At 50.0% G+C, this 20457-nt stretch overlaps 1 protein-coding gene across 5 annotated transcripts in view; it reads right to left on the bottom strand.

Annotated features, from left to right (window-relative positions):
• Positions 1-1300: 1300 nt before the first annotated feature.
• The window catches only part of MRAS (muscle RAS oncogene homolog), a 64888-nt gene continuing 45731 nt past the window's right edge, over positions 1301-20457 (bottom strand). For all 5 annotated transcript variants that reach the window (XM_059065207.2, XM_059065204.2, XM_067033710.1 and 2 more), the window contains 4 exons: positions 12463-12616; positions 10974-11073; positions 6281-6360; positions 1301-4589 (listed from right to left, as the gene is read on the bottom strand). In XM_059065207.2, coding sequence (XP_058921190.1) covers positions 4490-4589; positions 6281-6360; positions 10974-11073; positions 12463-12616 — 434 coding nt within the window. In that variant the 3' untranslated portion in view covers positions 1301-4489. The remainder of the gene's footprint in view (positions 4590-6280; positions 6361-10973; positions 11074-12462; positions 12617-20457) is intronic.

Here is a 20457-nt window from a genome sequence, read left to right on the forward strand (position 1 = left end):
TAAAAAGAGTACGTAGTGTGAATAGACTCACACGGGCGGGCTCAGAGGGAGAGTCGTGCCCTCGTGGAAGTTTGAGTCACTTGTTTGGGGCATTTCTCCCGGGTTCCCTCTGGCCGATCATCTTGCTTTGCCTGGTTCTGAGTCCGTATTTGGTTTAATCCCAGGGTCCCGGGGTGGCGCCCCATCCCTTCTTGGTCCCCGAGGAGCCTTTCCGCACACATGTAGTCGGGAGGTCTCCTTGACCTCAGAATGAGGGGTACGTGGTCTCTTTTTCTCTTCTCCGGGCAGGGCTCAGCTCCTCCTTGCTCCCGCCGTTATCTTTATCTTGGACTGTCTGTCCACAGGGGACAGACTTCAGCTGCTCAGCCTGGGGCCCATCTATCTCCTGCCTCAGGTCCAGGCTAGATTTCATTCCAATGCTGGGATGATGTGGTAGGGCAGTGATACTCAGATTTTACTGCACATCTGAGTCACCTGGGCATCTTGTTAAAACGCAGGTTTTGATTGAGTAGGTCAGGACGGGACTAAAGGACACAGGACTAAAGGAGATCTATCAGAAGACCCTCTGCCCTGCTCACCACCACCCAGCACCCAGCCCAACGCCTGGCACGTGGTGGTGCCCAGGAACTCTGCATGGGAGGGATGAATGAGCAGGCAGCCACACCACCCCTCCCTTCTCGAGTCTGCAGTCCGGCCTCCTCTGCCCCCAGCGCAGAGGGTGTGAGAAGCACCCCTCGCCTCCAAGTTTACATGCTTCAGCTGTCATCACCCAAAGAAGTACCAAGAGAGGGCTTTGGTCCTCTATTCCCTGGGAAAAAGACCCAAAGAGGCTCAGCTTGGCCAACTACCCACCCGTTTCAATCAAAAAAGAGAAATGTAATCACATTATATGAAAGACTGTGATCTTGCAGATGGGGGCAGGGGGCGGTTTTCATGAAAAGCAACATCAGGCAATGCAATCGGTGCCCTTTACGAAGAGCATCATTTCTGGGATCTGTACCACGAACGCCCACACTTAGCTTTAGCCCTCGTCCGCTTAGGAAGCGCAGCACCCATTGTCCCATTCACGGGCGGGGCGGCTGAAGATTAAAGCAGGTAACTTGCTCAAAGGCACATAAAAGAGGCAGAGCCCACATCCAGGGCTGCTGGACATCAGGAGATTGGCAGGACGGGGACAACCTTCCTAGTCACCAGCCGTCCTCACCAGAGGGCAGTGTTCTGGGCCAGACAGTGACAACGTTTAAGGTTCTCAGTGAAACGTCAGGAATATTTGAGTACGAGGAAATCAGACAGACAAGTGTTCCTCTTCTTTTCTTTATTAATGAGTTGGGATACACAAAGACTTAATAAAAGTTACATAAAAGGCTCAAGCATCATTGAGATCTTCAGGCATCACTCTCATTTCACGACAATGGCCACCTGTGTAGACAACGGCTAACACTGTGTAACAGAAGCTGGGCGCTCACAGGCGCTCAGTAATTCAAGTATCTTTCATTCTAAGTAAACCCGACATGGACTTTCTAATCCAATGGGCTGTGAATGGGGGGAGACTGTCTCTGGCTCTGGATTTTCCGTAACACGTCCGGGGGGGGCCTTTGGGTTAGAGCTGCCACGTGTTAGTGGGTCACTCTTCCTAGGAACTTGAGGCAGGCCACACCAGGCTGACAGGCATTCCCCACAAGAAGATGGGGGGCAAAGTCCTAACAGAAGCCATCCAAGTGTCCCCTGTGAGGGAAAGTCAGTGGCCATTGCCCCCGCCTGGGGGTGGAGAGGATGGCTAGCATTACTTGCTGCGGAGAGAAGAGCCCTCTAAGTGGGGGAGGGGCGGGAGAATGTTAGAAGGAAATCTGAGAGCACACAGTGGCAAAGGCATGGGGTGAGAGGATTTCAGGAAGGGTGTGCTCCAGCGGGCAGGAAGGGAGCACTATTCAGATGGAAAACCAGTGGGGACACCAGAATGCCGGCAAAGACACAAGTCTCATTGGGCTCCACAGTCAGGAAGTAGCATGGCCGACTGGTTTTCCAGACCGACCCCGCCAGGTGACCAGGTCCCGGGGATGCCCTTGGGTATGCTCCACTCAGGCCTATCCAGAAGCAGCCACAAGCAGCCACAGTTCTCTAAAACGCAAAGAACCGCCTTTTAAAAGTGTTATTTACCCATCTCACCTATGGGGAAAATGAGGTCACGGGAGATGAAGGCTGACCATTAGCTCAACAGGGAGGCTGCAGAAGGCCATCCCTTATGCAGTTTCTCCCTCCGGAATCGTGGGCTGAGGGCAGGATGGATGTCCTGGAAGATGGGGCCGGGGGGGGTGGCAGATGTGCCGCCCTGTTGGGTGGAGGGCCTAGAAGCAGCTGGAATCCCTTTGTCTGGTTACGTTCACAGCTAAGGGCTTCGTTCTCAGTCAACGGATCTGTTTCCAACGAGACTCCCCGTCCAGCGCCGTCAGGGAGCTGCAGGCTCCACAGTGGGCAGGGGTGCCGGTGGTGGTCCGTGCCCGGGACCTTCCGGAAGCGGACGCCACCCCGTGTGCGGGGCTTCCTGTCCTGCTCCCTGCATCACTGCATCTCCATCCTTCTTTCTTCCCACTCTCTTGCCTCTTCCTAATCTCCAGTTTGCAGCTGCCACCCGACTGCACCCGGGCTGCTAGGGTGTGGCTCACAGGAGCGTATTGGTTGGAAAGAGCCTTGTCCTGTTAGCGTTTAGAAGGCCCATTAACATTACAGGATCTTGGGAAGCTCTGAAGTGCCTGATCTGGAATATTCTTGGTTATCCTTCCTTTTAGGTTCAGACAAAAAGGGTCATTTAGACAAAGAAGTTTGATTTTCCAACAAACAGAAGTCCTAACTTTTTTTTTCCGGCAGCAGAATCACTCTTTGGCTGCGCTCCCCTTCCACCACGTTGCTGGTGATCTTGCTGAGTTAGGAGCTCAGCACATTTTCAGAACTAGGGAAGAATCCAGGTGTCTCGATGTCCAGCGAAATGCTCACTTCCCCAGGGTTTCTTTCTCCAAATGGTGGCCAGGCCACTCCCTAGGGATATTCTAGTTTGCTTGGTGGCCTGATTTGTAACAGATGGAAACTAAGGTCACTAGCCAGCCGCCTCATCTTCTGACTCTCTCTCGAGGGTGCGCTGTCCGTCCATCCCGCCCCAGTCTGGCTCACACCAGCAGCACCCGAGAGGCAGGTGGGCGTGGTCAGGAAGCCAGGGGCCGGCCCCTTGTAGAAACAGGTGTATGGGAGCCCTGTCGTCACCCCAACCCCACTTTCTCCTCCAATTATATAGTGTAGTTAAGATCCAAGAGGTTAATAAAAGTGCCTGCCAGAAAGGCAACCTGTAATACTAAGTTTGCAAATGCTTCAAGGGGTTTTGCTCATTTATTGGGCTTAAGAAGTGAGTCAGTTGACTCAAAGGGAAAATGGCTTCAGGTCTTGGTGCTGTTTTAGTAAGAACAGTACTGGATCATTTTTTGGTTAAGATTTAGCACGAACTAGAGTTTTCCAGATGGTGTCCATGTTAGCTGACTCGGACACAGAGACCGTACATGCCTGTTCAGCGTGTTTGTATCAGAGGCACCAGACAGCACAGGTGATGGGAGAAAGCCCTTTCCCGTGGCTGCGAAGAACACAGAACTTAACCCACAGCACCTGAAAAATACATGAACACTTTTGCGACTCCAATAAACTTACTTAAAATTTATATATTTCCAAGGTAATGAGAAGCCCTTTTAAAACTGACGTGCCCGCCTCTCCCCTCAGGAAAACAAAATTTTGTTTCCTAATATCTGCATCCTCAACCACAGTAAAACCTTCTGGGTACACACATCTATCTCTCTTCTCTCCAGTTTATAGTAGGCCATGAGTAGGGTCTGTTTCTCCCAAGGCCTCCAGCCACGGTCCCCGTGAACTTCTGGTCTCTCGGTCACGCTGCTTTCATGTTGAGTTGAGTTTTGGCACGGCTGGGAAAATTCAGTTAAAAAAACAACCATATTCCAGACATGTTATAGAAGAGGTCTGCTGAAGAGTTGAAACTTCACCAGGCAGTGGGCACAGACCCCTTTAATAAAATAATAATCCCTACAATAATTTAAAAATCTACAAAAGACACCCAAGCTCAGACACTGTGGACCGGGGTTGGGGTGGGGGAAGCGTGATCACGGCTTGTTTTTGTACGTGGAGAGACACTTCCACATCAAACCCATACTATGTAGTTCAAAGAAACAACGCAGCCACCAAAAGCGGAGAGGGACCAGGTTGCATCAACACAGGGACTTGGATGCTGCTTTGTTTACTGTTGCCTCTTCGTTGCTGCTGAGACACAGGGCAGCCCATGCCCTTCCAGCAAAGCCAGACTCTATCTCCTCCCTGCCCACCCTCCCTCTCTCCCTTCCTGTGTCAAGTCCTCGGGCCAAGGGTCATGGTTAGAATGGTCTTCAGTGCGGTTAGGCAGTGGAGGGGTCCCAAGGGCTGTGCCCGGGGCCTCGGGCCATCACAGTATCACGCACTGCAGTTTGTGGGTGCCAGTGGCCCGGTCTCCCCGCCATTTGGTTTTCTTCTTCTTCTTCTGGCTTTTTTCCGGAATCTGTTGCCTTTTGAGACAAGCAAGGGCAGAAAAACAACATTAGAAAGGGCTTTGCTTCTCCCTGCCTTCTCCTCCCTTGCCCCTGGGTCTGCGGCTGGGAGGCCAGTTCTGGCTCGGGAGGGGGAGGGGGAGGGGGAGGGGAGGAGGGGCCGCTGTCCTGGACGCTGGAGGAAGAGAGCCTGGCCTGGACGACGTGTCTCTAAGGAGAGGAAGGGGGAAGGGAGAGAGGGCAGAGCAAAACCTGTCATGCTACTGGTGAGATTTCCTGGTGCCACGCCGTGGCTACGTTTTTTCAATCACAAGCTGTGTTATATGTTATACAGGGTTGGCTTCTATGTCTGTGTTTCATATTTTAAATAAAATGACAGGCCAGTTGAGCACAAAAGCTTTTTACGTGTTTCCTGTTCATTTTTCCTACATCTAAAACCTGCCCTTAGAACTCGAAGTCCACAACCAAGACATCACCCCCTCCTGGTGTGGTAGCGTCTCCTAACTCCAGGCGAAGGCCCATGAGAAAATCGCTTCCCGAGTGCAGGACTGCCAGCTAAAGCATGAGGTGAAGGCTGCAAACCACAGTCCACGCTGGGGAACGATGAGAAAAGGAGGTTGCTGGGTGTGTGTGTATGGGTGTGAGCGTGTGCACGCACTGGGGGCGCTGAGAGGTGGCAGGTCGGGAAGTGCACGGCGATTCCGTGACTAAGCGACAGCCCTACAGGCCGCCATAAGACAACATACCAAATGCATGCTGTCTGGGAACCACTGGTCAGGCCGCTCTGTACGTTGAAGATTTTGGCAACACGAAAGGTGGGGGGACAGTGAGACCAGCCAGGACACTGTCTCGGTCATCTAAGCATGAGATGATTAAGGTCTGGACCTGACTATGCAAAGGAATCCACAAGAGGCTACAGTCTGGAATTTCTGGCACTCCCTGGAGACCGACAGTGGGTAGGGGCTGGAAAGGAGACACAGGTACAAAGCCTCTGTGATTGGAGCCCGGGGATCAGAATGCTGGTTGTTCAGGTGAAACGTCAAGGGGTGCTCTGACATCAGGGAGGAGGAGAATGGCCTACTTTTTACTGTGTTGGCAGCTTTGGTGTTGGGAGAACAGCAGGGGCAGGATAGAGGTGCTGCCCTCAAGGAGCCTGAGCTGCGGGACAGAGAGGAGGCCAGAGAGGCACCTCGCGCAGGAAAGCACTTTGTTTAGCTTGTGGCTTCACCCATAGGGGGTCGGGGAGAGCAAAGGTAGGTGGGAAGGACAGAGATGGACAGAAGTGTAAGAAATCCAAAACTAGGGGCTTCCCTGGCAGTCCAGTGGTTAAGAATCCGCCTTCCAATGCAGGGGACGCGGGTTCGACCCCTGGTCGGGGAACTAAGATCCCACATGCCGCGGGGCAACTAGGCCCACGTTCTGCAACTGCTGAGCCCATGGGCTCTGGAGCCTGGGTGCCACAACTAAAGAGGAGCCCACGCGCTGCAACGAAGAGCCCGCATGCTGCAACAAAGATCCTGCGTGCTGCAACTAAGACCCAATGTAGCCAAAAAATTAATAAAGAAAATCAATTAAATGAAAAAAAAAATCCAGAACCAGGCCCAGAACCGCCCAGCTTGGGCCTCAGACACGGCGCCGTGCTCCTCCAGCCTTCCTGGTGTCCGTCCGGCCACAGAGGCCCTGCTTCCAGGCAGGCGAGCCTCACTCACCTAATTACTCTAACCAGGTCATGGAAGGCTCTGTCGACGTTGAGAGGTGGGTCCTTGGCACTGGTTTCTATGTACGGGATCTGGAAGGCAAAGCAGTGTTACGGAGTTCCTGTAACAGCATTACAAAGTCCTGTTCCCTAAAAAGTCAAATTCTCAGAGGTCCCGAAGAACCCTGCGAAGCCCCCATGGAACCCCAGCTGCTACAACCTCAAGCCCTCAGTGGTTTCTCACTCTATAAAGTTGGAAAGTTTTACTGACAGCTTTTCTGATTCTCTCTTGTTCTCTGGTCCCAGAGATATTTAAAAGCCCCCTAAAAATAGAATAAAAATGATCTTTTTAGATGCTTGAAGACTAAAGACTGTTTCATTTATCAAACTGATGTATGTTCTGATTCTATTCAGTTTTCTGAGGTCTATTTCTCTACCTTAAGAGGATTCTGCCCCTCTTCTCAGGTCCTCCAGAGGGGACGCCGGTGGGAAAGCCTGAGGCAAGGCTGGCCCTGGGCAGGACTCTGCACCCTGGCGACCCTGGTGGTGTATGCACCCCACCCCGACCTCAACCTTCTGCCTGGCCCAGCTCTTGCTTGGTCTGCCTCTATGAGCCCGGAGCTTGGTCTGCCTCTATGAGCCCGGAGCTTGGTCTGCCTCTATGAGCCCGGAGCTTGGTCTGCATCTATGAGCCCAGCCATGTTTGCAGAAGGCTTGTGTCAGCGTGTTTAAGGCTGAGGATCATTACCCGGCTGGAAGGCAGCAGTAACTGCGAGATGTGGCTGAGGGGACCCTATAGGGCCATGTCTACCCCAAGCCTCGGACTGGCACAGGCAGGAAAACAAAGGCTTCATAAGGTCAGGACACGGTCTTCTCCTTTAATAGGGACCCCACAAGGTCAGGAGGCTCATCCCCACCCCCCCAACAAGTGGCGAGAGTGTGGGCTCCGGACAACACGCACAGGCCCCCTAGATGAGATGCAGGTAAGCCAATCACGATTAGACTGAAGAACTTCGGTATTTTTCGCAACCTTCTCCTGATTACAAAATTAAGGCACTTCCTTATAACACACTTGAAAAGGAAACGCACAGCGAAGAAAATAAAAACGATCAACACTTTAAATGCATGGGGGTCCGGGGTAACAGGGTAAGTCGTTATCTTAGAGGAGCGTGTCGTAAATGATTGCCCAGGACACATCGTAAAGTATCTTCCTGTCAACGATCGTCGCGGGAGATCAGATGTTCACACACTGCTGTGGCTTCAAGCAGGGGCTTGCTCTAGCTGACCCAGACACAAAGGGCAGAGCACAAAGGACATGGCTCCGACCTTCGAAATTTTCATTTGACAAATATTTGAGGGTCTCATAACCCCGAGAGGAAACTGCCTTCCACTGTAGGCTGCTGGAATGTAGGCTGCTCACTGAGGTGACTGTGGGCTGTTTGGCCTCCCAGGTCTCAAGGTCCCTGACCCCACTAAGCCTCACGTTAACCCTCTGAGGGAAGCAGTTATCTCCATCTCACAGCTGGGGAGACTGAGCTCAGAGTGGTGACGTACTTGCCCAAGGCCACACGGTGGCCAGCAGAGAATCAAGATCTGGACCAAATGCACGTTCTACTTCCCACGTGGCCTGGCACGGACAGGTAGAGGTGCTGAGGTCCGCTGCGGAGCCTCTTCTAGGCGTGGCAGGCGCCCCAGTAGCTCCTGGGAGCCAGAGTCCTGTGCAACCTTGGGAGGGCAGGACAGCGTTCTTCCCTGCGCACGCTCACTCGGCGGGGAAGCGGGAGGGCAGCTGGGGCTGGGACCCCCCCGGAGGCTCTTCACACCCTATAATCCTGCCAGCTCGAAAGTCCCAGGCTCCTGGGGCCTCAGACCTCCGCTGTACACGCACCCACTGTAGTACGCCCAGGTTCCCAGGTGCCTCCACTTTCTTTCTGGGGATCCTGCTTCTGAAGAAACACTGATGTGCATTATCTGGGTTCTTAGAATTCTAGGGTGTCGTAGTAACAAGACTTAAACTAAGGGAAAGCCTGCAATAAGTGGTAGTACTACTTGACTCCACCGAAGGGCCAGGAAATGCCACCTTCCTGCATTGGATGGAGGTGACCTGCCTTGGCCAGCTAAAGAAGAACTTGACTTATGAGCTCTAAAATTAGGACAGTAGCTCACAGGGTCATTTGGTCGAATGATAAATGAGGCAGCAGCGTTCACTGTAGGAGCAACGTCAGCTGAGAGACTGGAGACCTGGGTTCTAGTGGGGATGGGTGGGTACTCCTCGCCAGCCGTGACCTCAGCCCCCTGAGTCTCATTCCTTTACCTGCAGAATTGGGCTGCTGCTACCCCCCTGCAGCACCCTTCCCCCGTGCCCAGCCAGCCAGCCACCCACCCAGGGGTCTGTGAAGGCTCCTGGCATCAGCTCACTGTGTGGAGCCCGAGGCTGTGGGATGGAATGGCTCCTGGCCTCTCTCTGTGCAGGATGTTGGCCGGTGGAGGGCACGGGCACGCTACTGTCTGAGGCCTGCGTCTAATGCTAAACCCAGAGGTTAGTTCCAAGTGCTCACCTGGAGACTTCTGAGCACACCAGTCTTGGTTGATCACTTCCTCCTCCTTGAGGCATTTTCGAGCCCCACTCTGGTCCTCACACATCACTGACTGCTCTGTCCCTTTTGCTGCTTCCTCTCATTTCCCTATACCCACAGCACTGAAGTGTCCCCAGCCTCAAGCCTGGGAGCCCTGCCCTATCTACCCTCATTCCCCTGGGCTTCATGGCTTTTTTGGTGTGTGTGTATATATCTCTATCTCTTTCTCTATGTGTGTGTATACATAAATACGTAATTATATATACACACAAAATTGAGGTATAACTGACATACACTAGTTTCAGGCATACAACTTAATGATTCGATATTTGTATATACTGCAAAGTGATCACCACGATAAGTCTAGTTACATCCATCATATATAGTTACAGAACCGGTTTTTCTCGTGATGAGAACTTTTAAGATTTACTCTGGTCTCATGGCTTTAGATTCTACCCATATGCTGCTGATTTCCAATATTTACCTCCAGATGATGTATCTGACAGCTGTGTGGACACCTCCACTTGATTATCCCCTCAGCTCCTCAAACTAAGCATCTAAAACAAAGCTCCTGGTCTTCTCCACGTCCTCGGTGCTCTAGTCCCCGTGTCTGGCTAGTGGAACTCCAGTCTTCTGAAAGTTCCTCATGCCCCGAACCTTGGCATCCTCCTCAAATCCTTTCTCTCTCACCCCACACCCGGTCTGTGGACAAATCCTGTTGACTTTCAGAAAGACACCAGAATCCACCCGCTCCTTGCCACCTCCACGACCACCACGCAGGTCCACGTCAGCCGGCACCCGGCTTACGGTGCAGCCCCCACGGGTGCCAGAGGGAAGCTGTTCAGCCATGAGTCGGGCCATGTCACTCCTCACTCAAAACCCTCCAGTGATTTCCCCTCCACTCTGAGCAAAAAGCCCATAAGGCCTTAACCCACCCCACCCCCCCGGCTCTGACCTCATTTCCTGCTACTCAGCCCTCCTACTCCTGCTATGGCCACTCCAGCCTCCTTTCACCTCCTTGCTGTTCCTCAAACTCCCACCTCAGGGCCTTTGCACTGATTATTCCTCTGCTGGAACATTCTTTCCCCAGATATCCAGAGGATTCACTCCCTCACCTCCTATCAGCCCTCACTGATATGCACCTTTCCAGTAAGGCTTTTCCTGACCACCTGTTTGTAAAGGCAGCCCCCCACTCCACGTTCCCTACCCCCTTCCCTGATTTACTTTCCCCCAGAGCACATGTCACCTTCTGACATGCTCTAATTTGCTGCCATCTCCTGAAGCAAGCACCCTGAGGCAAGGAGTTTTGTTTGCCAGGGCCTAGGACTGTTGAATGAACACGTGAATAAACATAGAAGGCAGAGACAAGCAAAACGAACTCGCAGTGAGCCCCTCCCTCTACTTACGGAGCTGGGCCCACCTGACAGAGGGAAGGGGCAACCCTGCGGACTTCCCAGGAGGCTGGGTGAACTTCTACATAACCTACCATTGAGGCTGGGGCATGGCTGTGCTAATGTGGGGGGAAGGGGTGGGAAGAAGCCCAGTGACCCCACCATCCAGTGGGCAAAGGGGCATCACAGTGAACTGAAAAAAAAAAAAAAAAAGCAACGCAAAGATGTCTGCTGACATGCACTGTGTGGCCTGGGCAAACCTCGGTTTGATCACTTGATGAAGACAGTGGCGCCTACCTCGGTGTGTGGTAGATGCTCCCCCAGCACAATGCCTGGCACAGAGCAGGGCTCAGTGAAGGTGGCTGATCTGACGATTCTGAACATAGTCAGGCACCGGCTCAGAGACGGGGACAGAAGCCAAGCCTCTGCGCCGCCCAGCAAGGAACCTGCCGTGTCGGGGCCAGGAGGTGAAGGTACCCGCTCCCGACAGCAGGGCCTCTAATGACTGCCAAGAAGGTGCTTTCTCTCTGGCCTCACAAAATATCCCACGTCACATGTGCCTCTATGTGGATCTAGCCCACTACCTAGGAGGCCTGTGTTTCATTCCAATAGACTAGGACTGCAGGAGTGAGGGGGCACGGACATCCCCTGAGCCCTCAGCCCGACACACACACGCGCGCGCACACACACGCACACACGCACATGCACACACACGCACGCGCACACACGCGCCACCTACGTTGTGTTTGGTGGCCATTTCTTTTCCTTGCTCCCTGGTGATTTTCCTCAAATGCATCAGATCGACCTTGTTGGCCACGAGGATCATCGGGAATGACTCCCTGGGAAAAAAAAAAGGAACAGCAGCTCGTGAGCTTCCCTTGGTGAAGGCGGGGCACCCACGCCTCAGGCCTGACACAGCACATAGCACCTCCCTATGGGCCTGGGTTAACTTCAGAGTCTTTCCCTCCACATCTCCTGGAATGGAAGAGGCACCCGGGGGCCGCTGGCTGCCTTGGTTTGAAGCCTCAGGCCTGTTGCAAGGTGAGTGGAGGCCCTCCTGGGAATGCCCTGGCTCTGCACTGACTGGGCCAGCGGCCAGGTTCCCAGACCTGCTTCCTCTCATCTCCCAGTCACCCTGACACACCACCCACGCAGGCCATCATGCTGTGGCCATCAGCAGTGACTTGTGAAGAGCACCAGGGCCAGGGGCTGGCACACAGTTGCCACTCAGTAAATGGCAGCTGCAAAATCAGGATGGCTTCCAAGAGTGGAAGAGAGGGGCGAACAGGCATGTCTGCCTTAAAGATTCCCGGGGACACATGGGGCCAAACTGCTGTCCCAAAGTGAACGAAATGCCGGTCTTTGTCAGCATTGAGTATTTTCAAAGAAATTATAATTTGATGGGTGAAAAATGGTACTGGATTCTTCTTCCTTGCACTTCTTTGATTAGCAAGAAGGTTGGATATTTTCCCGTATCTGTGTCATGTATGTTTTCTCTTTAGACATTCCTTCCTATAGTCAGGGGTTTAACCCGCATTTGTCTCTTGGAGCTCTATGTGTATATGTGTGTATGTGTGCGTGAGTGCGTATCCCTTTACCTTGAAAAGTTATTAACACTTTGCCTTTGAGATAAGTGTGAACTGGATTTTTCGAATTTTGAAATTTTCAAAAATTTTGAATTTTGGGGATTTGTTCAAAGCTTGCTGTTTTCCTATTAGTTTGTCCTTTTACTTTTACATTGCCTCTTTAAGAGCCAAGTAACTGAAAAGACCAGTTGGGCTTAAAACAGACTCCAAATTATTTAACTACGCCATATTATGCTAAGGAAAACATGAGCCTTTAGTAGGGGCTTAGAAATCTCACAGTCAAATGTGATGTAACCAATTACAATGTACGCTGGAGAGAAAATCCACTTTTTCTTTGACTGTAATAATATCTGGTTACATTGGAGCTGAAAAACAGATGTTATTTATGATTCCTTGACTCATAGGTGGGGACAGTTTAGGAGAGATGGGAGGGGGCCGCTGCCTCGAGGCCTTGGCTGCATGTAGACTCCTCTGGCCGTGTGGAAAGAACTAGGGTAGGAGCTGGGAGGAGTCGGAGGGACCAAGGTCTGAATTCAGATCTGCCCCTCGAACCTCAGCTTTCACCTGAAGATCTGAGAAAGACAGACAGACACAGCCCACCCTGAGCCAGGCACGGGGAGGTCCCGGCCTGGCCGCCCTCACCTGTCCTTGACGCGCAGGATGAGCTGGTGGAAGCGGTCCACGTGCTCGAAGCTGGCCTTGTCCGTGACCGAGAAGACAATGAGGAAGCCGTCCCCCGTGCGCATGTACTGCTCCCGCATGGCGCTGAACTCCTCCTGTCCGGCTGTGTCCAGAACTGGGGTGGGATGAGGCCGCTCAGGGGCTGTCACCACCCACCCTGGAGCCCCTGGGGCCTGTGGACTCCCAGGCTGCTGCTGCGGCCCCTGGGGTGGCTCCATCGAGCTCCCCGCGAGAGGTTCCAGGCTGTGCTTGGTAAGGGTCCAGCGGGGCCTCAGACACCTCAGTGTGTGGCTCTAACTGACTCACTTGTGGACCCACTGACTCCAGCCCACGGCGCTCCCTGGGCCTTAATTCTCTGCCTACAGAAAAGCCTCATAAAGCCAGTGATCAACTCTGCTGCAAAATCCCTCTGGAGTCCCCAGACCTAGGCTTGGAGCCCTGCTGCAGCCCTTACAAGCTGGTTCTTGGGAAAGTCACCTGACTCTCTGAGCCTCCATTTTTCCCTTTGTAAAATGGACACAGTGGGGCTTCCCTGGTGGCGCAGTGGTTAAGAATACTCCTGCCAGTGCAGGGGACACGGGTTCGAGCCCTGGTCCGGGAAGATCCCACATGCCGCGGAGCAACTCAGCCCGCGTGCCACAACTACTGAAGCCCGCGCGCCTAGAGCCCATGCTCCGCAACAAGAGAAGCCACCGCAATGAGGGCCCCGCGCACCGCAACCAAGAGTAGCCGCCGCTCGCCGCAACTAGAGAAAGCCCGCACGCAGCAACAAAGACCAACGCAGCCAAACATAAAAATAAATACATTTAAAAAAGAAATGGACACAATGCCTCTACCTTGCAGCTCCTTTGGAGGAGAGCCCTGGGACAAGCCTGAGGGAAGCCCCAAGAGGCCATCCCCGGGTCAGGAAGGGTCCTCGGTCCCTGTGAGGACAGACACCAGGCAGGGCGAGGAGAAGGAGCCAGCCCCCTGAGAGCCGGGGCCCTCGCCACCTAGGATGGGGCTGCTACAGAGTGGTGGGATGTGGGAGCCGAGGCAGCTGGGGAGATGGAGGCTGCGGGGGGGCCTCTCCGCAAAGGCTCTTCCCCCAACCCATCCATCTCCTCTCACTACCCACACCGCTATTCTCCAGAGATAAAACGCTCTCCCCGACTGTTTCAGAGAGAGGTCACAGCCTCAGCGGCGGAGGGGGCGGGGGTGTCTCCCTTTAGACCTGCAAGCCTGGCCGGCTCCAGCCCTGTGGGCATTGTGAAGTCTGAACCCCTCAGCAGCCTGCCAGCCCCTGCCCCAGACCCACTTCCCCTCCCCTGCACGCAGCCGAGCGGGCTGGTTACAGATTTCGAAGCCGGGTTCGGGGCTGAGTCTGGCTCCTCATCCCTAGAGTGTGACCCTGGGCAAGCTCACTTCTCTGCCTCCTCTTCCTAAAATGGGGCTCGCCGGGGCTGTTTTGAGTTAATGTACTCAGGCCCTCGGAGCAGTGCTGGCACAAAGAAGCCCTATAGGAGCGTCTGCTGTGAGCCTGTGTCCTCACCCGGGGCGCCTCTCCCACCTCCGGGCCTGGGACTCCTTCCCGCAGCCACCCCTCCTCTCTGCTCCCCTAGCTTGGTGAGCAGGCCGTGGCTCACAGAATTCTGCTCCTGAGCCCCCATGACTCTCACCACCCCCATACGGACCCTTCAGGACGCTGTTGTCACTGCTCATTGAAAAGGCCCCCAGCTGGACCGTCAGTTCCCAGAGCCAGGGACCTGGTTTGTGTGTCACTCATCTACTCAGAGCCTGGCACAAACAGTACTCAAATCGTAGTTGAATGAATAAATGAATGTGAAGTCTATTCGGTTTCATGCATCCATTCATTCATTCAGGAAATATCTGAGAGCCTACTGTGTGTCAGGCAGTGTTCTAGGCACTGTGGATACAGGGGGAATGGGGCAAAATCCTTGCTCCCATAGGACTTAACATATACTCTAATAGGAAGGCAGATAAATGAATGGATAATATTATGTCTAGTAAAGATGAGTACATACTATGAAGAACAATGGCACCGGTTGAAGGAAACTGGAAGAAGTCGGTGTCGTTTTGGATAGGGAAGGATGGCGTCTCTAGGAGAAGCTTTTGAACCGTGACTGAATGATGGGGGAGGGGGAGCCACGTGGCCGAGGGCAAGAGCACCGCCGGCGGAGGGAACAGGGTGCGCGGAGGTGTGCAAGGGCAGGCCCGCTGGCCTGGGGAAGCGGAGGGACTGGTGAGTGGAGGATAGGGAGGAGGTGGGGGCAGATGTTGGGGGGGGTGGGCTGCTGCAGCGGGGTAAGGCTGACTTCATTTGAAGCAAGAAACGGGCCACCGCAGAGACTGGGCCAAAGAGCGAAATGATCGATAGGACATTTGAAAAGTTTATCCTGGCTGTTGGGAAAACCCAGACCAAGGGTAGGAGCAGCGGCACTAGGTAGGAGGTTATGCCGTAACCAGCAAGACAGGATGGAGGGCTGGACCAACGGTGGGATGGGGTGGACGCTGTGAGAAGTGACCAGGTTTAGGCCACTTTCTAAGACAGAGCCAACAGGAGTGGGGCGTTCTGGGTGGAAATGCGCAGACGTGGTAGCGGGAGAGAAGAGTGTTGAGGACGCTGGCTGTCTGGGGCCTGAGCCAAATGAATGGTGGTGTCATATCCCGAGGTGGGGAAGACGGTGAAAAAGAGGGTTGGGAGGGCTGAGTTTCTGACACACACTTCAGAACCTCTCAGACACCTATGTGGGTTTCCGATAGGCATTTGCAGACTTCAGTCAGAAACTTAGAAGAGGGGCAAGAGATACAGATGTAGGATATATCCAGCTACGTGTGTGGAGGGCAAGGAAAGCCACAGGACCGGCTATCCAGGACCCCCGGGAAGCCACGTCTCCTCAGGAGACACCTTGAGCTCGTGCCTGAGAAAGTGACCTCGTCCCCACAGCCTGTTGCCCCTGCACATCCTCCTGAGTCACTCAGCATGGCAGAGGGGCAAGGCTCGGCGGACACAAGGACCCAGGCTGTGCCCCACGCACAAGAGCCTTGGTCTCCTCATGGACGGAAGGTGGGGCAGGGCTCCTGGGTCTTCAGGATTGAGTTCTGATATCCTAGAATTCTTTGGTCTGGATATCAAATGAAGGGGCTAAGAAAATAAGATCTACAGCTGAGGACCAGTGGGGTGACTGAGGCAGTTTCCCCAATTTCCTAGGGAGGGGGTGGGGAACAAAGACTGCACCTTCACCCAGAGGGAGTGGAGCCTTTGGTCCTAAGTAAATCCCAGTCAGAAATGCTATCAACAAAACAGATGAAAATGGCATGGATTTGGCTGAAGTGGGGATGGGGAGGCCTGAACTGAATAGCAAAAGACATTCAGGTAATATTGTAATTAATATGCTCATAGATTTTGAGGGTGCATATTATCTAAAACAAAAACGAGAGGTCTAAGATATTTAAAAATCTGATCATTCAGAACTTAAAAGAAAACGATTCAACAGGGAGTTGAAAATCAAAATGGACCCTCCAGAATGGAGAAGAAGTCACTTCAGGCATTGATGGCCTTAGAAATTACATTACCCACAGTTTCTAAGAGAATTCTTGGAGGATATACACCAGCAAAGTGAAAAATAGATCCACAAAAGAGAAAGACGAGTGGTATTATAAACAATGGTACCAATGGTATGCAAAGGAAACAGCAAAACCTAAGAGTTACGTTTAAATAAATATTATAACACAACTTGAAGAAAATGAACGGCAATTTAGAACTAAAATCTATGATGATCCCACATGTGAGGGTATGGGCTGGGAAAAAATAAGTCATTACTAAAGTGCTTGCCTTATCTGGGAAGAGTTTAAAGATATTGATTACATCCAGATGTTGACAGAAAAACATAAGTATACACACACACATATGTATATAGAATAACCACCTGAAATAAAACTCGAACCTTCCTAATCATTAGAGGAAAGAAAAACAGGACTAAGTAAATGGGACCAATCCAATGAAACTATGCAAAAATAAAGTTTAAAAAGTAGACATGAGGGGAGCGAGAAGATGGCGGAAGAGTAAGACGCAGGGATCACTCTTCCTCCTCACAGATACATCAGAAATACATCTACACGTGGAACTTCTCCTATAGAACACCCACCGAACGCTGGCAGAAGACCTCAGACCTCAGACCTCAGCCGTGTGGATTAAAGGCTCTTGGCACTCCAGCCAGGTGTCAAGGCTGTGTCTCTGAGGTGGGAGAACTAACCTCAGGACACTGGTCCACAAGAGACCTCTCAGCTCCACGTAATATCAAACGGCGAAAATCTCCCAGAGATCTCCATCTCAACACCAAGACCCAGATTCACTCAAGGACCAGCAACGAACAGTGCTGGACACCCTATACCCAACAAAGAGCGAGACAGGTCTACATCCCAATCCATTAGCAGAGAGGCTGCCTAGAATCACAGTAAGGCTACCGACATCCCCATACACGCCCCCAGACGTGGACCTACCCACCAGGGAGACGGGATCCAGCCTCATCCACCAGAACAGGGGAACTGGTCCCCCCAACCAGGAAACCTGCTCAACCCACTGAACCAACCTCAGCCACTGGGGACAGCCACCAAAAATAGATAGAAATACGAACCTGCAGCCTGCAAAAGGGAGACCCCAAACACAGTAAGATAAGCAAAATGAGAAGACAGAAAAACACACAGCAGATGAAGGAACAAGATAAAAATACACCAGACCTAACAGATGAAGAGGTAATAGCCAATCTACCTGAAAGAGAATTTAGAATAATGATGGTGAAGATGATGCAAAATCTTGGAAATAGAATAGACAAATTGCAAGAAACAGTTAACAAGGACCTAGAAGAAATAAAGAGGAAGCAAGTAACGATGAGCAACACAATAAATGAAATGAAAAATACTCTAGACGGGATCAGTAGCAGAATAACTGAGGCAGAAGGACGGATAAGTGACCTGGAAGATAAAATAGTGGAAATAACTACTGCAGAGCAGAAGAAAGAAAAAAGAATGAAAAGAACTGAGGACAGTCTCAGAGATCTCTGGGACAACATTAAACGCACCAACATTCGAATCATAGGGGTCCCAGAAGAAGAAGAGAAAAAGAAAGGGACTGAGAAAATATTTGAAGAGATTATAGTTGAAAACTTCCCTAATACAGGAAAGGAAATAGTCAACCAAGTCCAGGAAGCACAGAGAGTCCCATACAGGATAAACCCAAGGAAAAACACGCCAAGACACATAATAATCAAACTGTCAAAAATTAAATACAAAGAAAACATATTAAAAGCAGCAAGGGAAAAACAACAAATAACACACAAGGGAATCCCCATAAGGCTAACATCTGATCTTTCAGCAGAAACTCTACAAGCCAGAAGGGAGTGTCAGGACATATTTAAAGTGATGAAGGAAAAAAACCTACAACCAAGATTACTCTACCCAGCAAGGATCTCATTCAGATTTGATGGAGAAATTAAAACCTTTACAGACAAGCAAAAGCTGAGAGAGTACAGCACCACTAAACCAGCTTTACAGCAAATGCTAAAGGAACTTCTCTAAGCAAGAAACATAAGAGAAGGAAAAGACCTACAAGAACAACCTGAAACAATTAAGTAAATGGTAATAGGAACGCACATATCAATAATTACCTTAAATGTAAATGGATTAAATGCTCCCACCAAAAGACACAGACTGGCTGAATGGATACAAAAACAGGACCCATATATATGCTGTCTACAAGAGACCCACTTCAGACCTAGGGACACTTACAGGCTGAAAGTGAGGGGATGGAAAAAGATATTCCATGCAAATGGAAATCAGAAGAAAGCTGGAGTAGCAATTCTCATATCAGACAAAATAGACTTTAAAAGAAAAACTATTACAAGAGACAAAGAAGGACACTATATAATGATCAAGGGATCGATCCATGAAGAAGATATAACAATTGTAAATATTTATGCACCCAACATAGGCGCACCTCAATACATAAGGCAAATACTAACAGCCATAAAAGGGGAAATCGACAGTAACACAATCATAGTAGGGGACTTTAACACCCCCCTGTCACCAATGGACAGATCATCCAAAATGAAAATAAATAAGGAAACACAAGCTTTAAATGAAACATTATACAAGATGGATTTACTTGATATTTATAGGACATTCCATCCAAAAACAACAGAATACACATTTTTCTCAAGTGCCCATGGAACATTCTCCAGGATAGATCATATCTTGGGTCACAAATCTAGCCTTGGTAAATTTAAGAAAATTGAAATCGTATCAAGTATCTTTTCTGACCACAACGCTATGAGACTAGATATCAATTACAGGAAAAGACCTGTAAAAAATACAAACACATGGAGGCTAAACAATACACTACTTAATAACGAAGTGATCACTGGAGAAATCAAAGAGGAAATCAAAAAGTACTTAGAAACAAATGACAATGGAGACACAACGACCCCAAACCTATGGGATACAGCAAAAGCAGTTCTAAGAGGGAAGTTTATAGCAATACAATCATACCTTAAGAAACAGGAAGCATCTCGAATAAACAACTTAACTTTGCACCTAAAGCAATTAGAGAAGGAAGAACAAAAAAACCCCAAATTTAGCAGAAGGAAAGAAATCATAAAGATCAGATCAGAAATTAATGAAAAAGAAATGAAGGAAACAATAGCAAAGATCAATAAAAGTAAAAGCTGGTTCTTTGAGAAGATAAATAAAATTGATAAACCATTAGCCAGACTCATCAAGAAAAAAAGGGAGAAGACTCAAATCAATAGAATTAGAAATGAAAAAGGAGATGTAACAACTGACTCTGCAGAAATACAAAAGATTATTAGAGATTACTACAAGCAACTCTATGGCAATAAAATGGACAACCTGGAAGAAATGGACAAATTCTTAGAAATGCACAACCTGCCAAGACTGAACCAGGAAGAAATAGAAAACATGAACAGACCAATCACAAGCACTGAAATTGAAACTGTGATTAAAAATCTTCCAACAAACAAAAGCCCAGGACCAGATGGCTTCACAGGTGAATTCTATCAAACATTTAGAGAAGAGCTAACTCCTATCCTTCTCAAACTCTTCCAACAGATAGCAGAGGAAGGAACGCTCCCAAACTCATTCTATGAGGCCACCATCACCCTGATACCAAAACCAGACAAAGACGTCACAAAGAAAGAAAACTATAGGCCAATATCACTGATGAACATAGATGCAAAAATCCTCAACAAAATACTAGCAAACAGAATCCAACAGCACATTAAAAGGATCATACACCATGATCAAGTGGGGTTTATTCCAGGAATGCAAGGATTCTTCAATATACGCAAATCAATCAACGTGATACACCATATCAACAAACTGAAGGAGAAAAACCATATGATCATCTCAATAGATGCAGAGAAAGCTTTTGACAAAATTCAACACCCATTTATGATAAAAACCCTGCAGAAAGTAGGCATAGAGGGAACTTTCCTCAATATAATAAAGGCAATATATGACAAACCCACAGCCAGCATTGTTCTCAATGGTGAAAAACTGAAACCATTTCCACTAAGATCAGGAACAAGACAAGGTTGCCCACTCTCACCACTCTTATTCAACCTAGTTTTGGAAGTTCTAGCCACAGCAATTAGAGAAAATAAAGAAATAAAAGGAATCCAAATAGGAAAAGAAGAAGTAAAGCTGTCACTGTTTGCAGATGACATGATACTATACATAGAGAATCCTAAGGATGCTACCAGAAAACTACTAGAACTAATCAATGAATTTGGTAAAGTTGCAGGATACAAAGTTAATGCACAGAAATCTCTGGCATTCTTATACACTAATGATGAAAAATCTGAGAATGAAATTAAGAAAACACTCCCATTTACCATTGCAACAAAAAGAATAAAATATCTAGGAATAAACCTACCTAAG

The sequence above is a fragment of the Kogia breviceps genome, chromosome 5, assembly GCF_026419965.1.
Source record: "Kogia breviceps isolate mKogBre1 chromosome 5, mKogBre1 haplotype 1, whole genome shotgun sequence".
In the NCBI taxonomy this organism is placed as follows: Eukaryota; Metazoa; Chordata; class Mammalia; order Artiodactyla; family Physeteridae; genus Kogia; species Kogia breviceps.